The sequence below is a fragment of the Festucalex cinctus genome, chromosome 14, assembly GCF_051991245.1.
Source record: "Festucalex cinctus isolate MCC-2025b chromosome 14, RoL_Fcin_1.0, whole genome shotgun sequence".
Classification (NCBI taxonomy): Eukaryota; Metazoa; Chordata; class Actinopteri; order Syngnathiformes; family Syngnathidae; genus Festucalex; species Festucalex cinctus.
The window spans coordinates 2,870,354-2,875,000 of NC_135424.1; the positions used below are offsets into that span (position 1 = coordinate 2,870,354).

Consider the following 4,647-nt stretch of genomic DNA (forward strand, 5'->3'; position numbering starts at 1 on the left):
CTGCGTAATGCAATAGTAACCAGAACACCATATTTAGATTAATAGGAACATATTATTGTCAAAAAATATTTTTTTAGGTTGACGTCCTCTTTAAGGCACTTTTTTTTTTTTTTTACACAAAAAAAAAAAAAGACAATCTTGATTCTTCATTTGTAATACTGTCAAATATTAACGACAACTCTAAATTGCACTTTTGTTTCCAATGGAGCCTCTGAATCTTGAAGGATCCATCTTGTGAATAATGATGTGTAATCCTCTCGCTTCATTATGCAGCTTAGGCACGTTTTTCAAGAAGATGACCCCCCAAAATATGATAGAAGAAGAACATTCCGGTGTTTCTTTGCATTCCTTCAAATGAGTTTTCATGTTCCCTGTTGAGATGCAGTCAGAGCAAAATGTCCCCTTTTCTTTAAAAAAAAATAAAAAATAGTTAACTGGCACTTGAGGCTACAAAAAGTTCCCTAACGAGGTCCTTGCTCCGCGGAGAAGGCAGAGGAGTGCATTGTGGGATTTCGAGGCCACCGTCAGGCTGACAAATAACAGATGGGGGGGAAAAAAAAAAAAAAAAAAAGTGTGCAGACGAAAACCTGCTGCGGCCATCCAAGCGCTCCACAGACTGACAAACGTGAACATAAAATGGAAATAATAAAACCAAATAATCATATTAAGTCATTTGTAGCATATAAAAAAAATACACATGTAAACTGATTACCATTATACACCCCGCCCCTTTCCCCTAACATGGTCATATTAAAAAAAAAAAAAAAAAAAAAAAAAAAAAAAAAAAAAAAAAAAATACAAAGGAGTCGAAAATTTGGTCGAGGAAGTCGACGGACGCGAACGATGGCGAGATGTCGGAACAGCTGCTGAACATAAACACGGACTTGGGAGGTTTGTTCCCAATCCAAACATTTCCCTTTTTGGTACACGGGCCGCCAACCGCTCCAGTCCACTTTGGTGCGCTGACCTACTTTGCATTTGGTTTGGCCACGCCCCCATCACTCTCACTACGACGCCGTATTAGGGCCACACATAAATATATATTATTTTTTATTTATTCAGAGGGGGTTAATATTCCAAGAAAAAAAAACTTGCAAATTTGTGAGTTTATAAACCCCCAAATTTGTCACTTTATAGTTGTAAATGTATTTTTTTCCTGCAAATTTACCTCTTTATAAAGTGGTAACCATTATAAAGTGGCAAATTTATGACTTTTTTTGCTCACAAAAAGTGGCAAATGAGTTTTTTTCTCGCAAATCTGCGACTTTATAAACTCGCAAATTTGTCAGATTAGTTACAAATTTACAAGTTTTTTTTTCCTCGCAAATTTGTAAATTTAAGTTTTTTTTTCTCACAAAAAGTGACGAATTCATGATTTTTTTTCTCTCCCAAATTTAGGATTTTTTTTTCTTGCAAACTGGGGATTTTATAAAGTTGTAAATTTGCCACAAATTTGTGAGTTTTTTTCCCCCTCATAAAGTGGCAAATGTGCGTCTTTATAAAGTGGCAAATTTGCAAGTTTTTCTCGGAATATTACCCCGCCCCTCTAAAAACATCAACAACAACAAAAACATTATATGTGGCCCTAATACGTCATCGTACTCTCACCCCCAATCAGGCTGGTTAAGTGCTTACATTTGGCTTGGTACAAAAAAAAAAAAAAGCATCTGTGCTTTTTAAGTCCGATGCATAGTTATTATTATTATTATTATTATCATCATTCTTCCGATCTAAGCTATGTTCACAGGCAAAAGTCTAGTAACCTTAAAGTGCATGTCACCGACACGGCTGCAGCGGCGTCAGTGGCTAAAATGATTGAACTAATCATTCTGCCTGTTCCCTTGAAAAAACTGAAGTTGAAGCGCGCAAACGCTTCCGATAGACTCAACGGCTCGGAGAGGAGCGGACGCCGAGCCCCAGGAATCCTCTTTTTGGCAAACTATGGCTTCCAACTGCATGTTTATAATACAAGATGGCGCTTGTCTGTCAACAGTCTGAGCCTGCACGGAAAAGGTGGCGCGGCGCCATGGAAAAAGGACGTCCCGGCGCCGGGGACGGAGACGGACACGGGACGGGACGGGTTTGGCCTACCACCGGCCGCTGACGCTGGCCATGTCGGCGTGGAACTGGCGGGAGAGGCGACCGCTCGCGCCGCCTTCCAGGAAGGACGAGCGGATGGGGGGATCGAATAGCTTGCGCCGGTTCTTGTTCAGTTCTGAAATGATATTGAGCAAGGAAATCCTCGTCTTGAATCATACATTCTTTCATAAATTCACCTGATTTTTTTTGTTTCTGTGGAAGCTATACATATTTATTTATTGCTTGTGTTTGTTGAATAAAATACATGGGGGACACTGGGGAAAAAAAAATAAAAAAAATAAAAAAATAATCGCCATTTTGGCAAAAAAATAAAAAAAAAATCACTTAAATAATTTTTAAAAATTATTTAACCCTAAATCAAATCATTTCTAGGATATATTTTCTTCCTTGTTCAAACTCACTTCAGCTACAGAACGGCAGAGTACAAAAAAAGATGACATCACTGATGAAAAACGACACCCAAACACGAGTGTCAATAAAACAAAAGCAACATTAGCTAATGGAAAAATACAAACACAAACAATGCTCATCTGCAAAGAATTAAAATGAATCCCTCTTAATCCTGCGTCCCTTATTTTCCATTTCCCGAGGAAGATTGGCCTTCTCTGATATGAACACGCAAGAGGAGGAAGGTTCTCCAGTGACAAAACCATTAATTAGTCGATGTTTTTTTTTGTAGACATGGGCCAGCTTAAAGTGAAATAAAAATGGTGCAATTAAGATACTGTAATGCCGCAACAGGTGGGTAAGGAGAGCCATAGTCACCTAAACACTTTTTTTCCCCAACTATTCAAACACATAGAAAATAAGAAAACTTTCATGAAGCTGCTGTAGGTCACTACTCACACAAAGGCCTAAGGTCCAAATCATGAATCCTACAATATGTACAGCAATAGAACTTTACAAAATCAGTTCACTTCTCTGTAAATTCACTTTTTACATTTGAATGCAATGTAGCGCCACATTATTTGCCTTAATTTAAACCACAACAAAAAAAATTGTGCTTTTTTTATGGTTTGGTTTATTGAACATCAAACATGTAATACAAATGATAAAATAAAAGTGAAAGAAAATAAGGCCAAAAGGAAAATAATTATCAATAAAGTCAGAATTCATTATGTGTAAAGCGAGTAGGAAGAACATATCTCGTTCTACCCCTGATAATTTCATGATAATGTACTATAAGTTATTATATTTAATAATATGTTATTATAACATTTAATAATATATTATATTTAATAATATATCATTAAAATAGAAAAAAAGAAGCAAATGAAGGGGAAAAAAAATCTGAAAATAAACAGAACATGCACTTTACAAATATTCGTGTAAGTTATAAACGCTTACGCAAAAAAGTAAAAGATAAAACAAAGCCTTACATAAACAATTAATCTAATCACAATATGATCAATTTATATTTATACCTGATTTATATTTATATTTTCGTAGCACTACATTTTTTTAAACCTCTTATTAAACATAGCAAGTGATTCACAGCTTTTCAACTTTTGGTGGCTGGCACGGAGAAATTATTATTAATTCAATCTCTGGTGTAATAACCTTATTTATTGATTGATTGAATTATTTTTTAGTTTATTATCTGTTCTCATTGCTGCTGGACATGTAAATTTCCCAGAGGGAGCCATCCCAAAGGGATCAATAAAGTCAAGTCTAAGTCTAAGAAAGTATATATATATAAAAGTACACAGAATTTGTGATGAATTAGTACCTGAGATGGCCAGTAGCATTTTCCTGCGGGCGCCAAAGGTGGTGATGCCCAATTCCTTCAGGTCCTGGTCGGTCAGAGTCAGGAATGTCTGGAGGTCGATCTGCAGGTCGCAGCAAGACACTTTCAGGACTATTTGCACCATTCAGCAACATTTATGAGTAGCATTCCAAAAACGTGTACACGTACGCGGACAAGAAACGAGACACATCTGACAACCAATTCACTTTTCGATTTAGAGGTTGGCCCAGACTCCTTCGTTGCCCCTGTAGGTTGATTTTTATTTATTTTTTACTTTTTTTTGACAATTGTATGCATTAAAATCCGTGGGAAGCCCATAAAGGCGGTTTTGAATGTGGATTAAAGCTCCCCACAACCCTGTTAACGACACTTCAAGACAAATAGTTCCACTTCCTGATGGGCTTTCGTCCACATTGTGGTCTTTTACCTCCTGTTGTTGAAAGACGTCGGTGTACTTCCCCAGGCCCAACTTGCTGAAGAGCTCGGGCAGGTCCGAACCTTTGAGCGAGGAATTGAGGCTGCAGCCGTTGCTCCCCGTTACCGACGAGATGCAGTCCATGTAGTTGCTGCTGCTCAGGTAATGTTCAGCCGCTGGACGGAAAAAAAAAAAAAAAAAGGATGTTAAAAATACAAGTATTGAGTTAAAACTTGAAAAATAAGGATAATAAACCGTAATCATAATGAAAAATAAAATGAAAAATACGTGTGTGGAAGATGTAACCGTTAAAAAAAAAAAAACAACTACATTATACATGGTCATAAGAAGTATTAATGGTAGTAGAAGTACATTAATAACAGAA

At 36.9% G+C, this 4,647-nt stretch overlaps 1 protein-coding gene across 3 annotated transcripts in view; it reads right to left on the reverse strand.

The window, feature by feature from the left end:
* Nucleotides 1-761: 761 nt before the first annotated feature.
* Nucleotides 762-4,647, reverse strand: part of LOC144001498 (protein bicaudal C homolog 1-like) — a 52,253-nt gene continuing 48,367 nt past the window's right edge. For all 3 annotated transcript variants that reach the window (XM_077495847.1, XM_077495848.1, XM_077495849.1), the window contains exons 19-21: nucleotides 4,275-4,438; nucleotides 3,830-3,929; nucleotides 762-2,215 (exon numbers count right to left, since the gene is read on the reverse strand). In XM_077495847.1, the coding sequence (XP_077351973.1) occupies nucleotides 2,088-2,215; nucleotides 3,830-3,929; nucleotides 4,275-4,438 (392 nt within the window). In that variant the 3' untranslated portion in view covers nucleotides 762-2,087. The remainder of the gene's footprint in view (nucleotides 2,216-3,829; nucleotides 3,930-4,274; nucleotides 4,439-4,647) is intronic.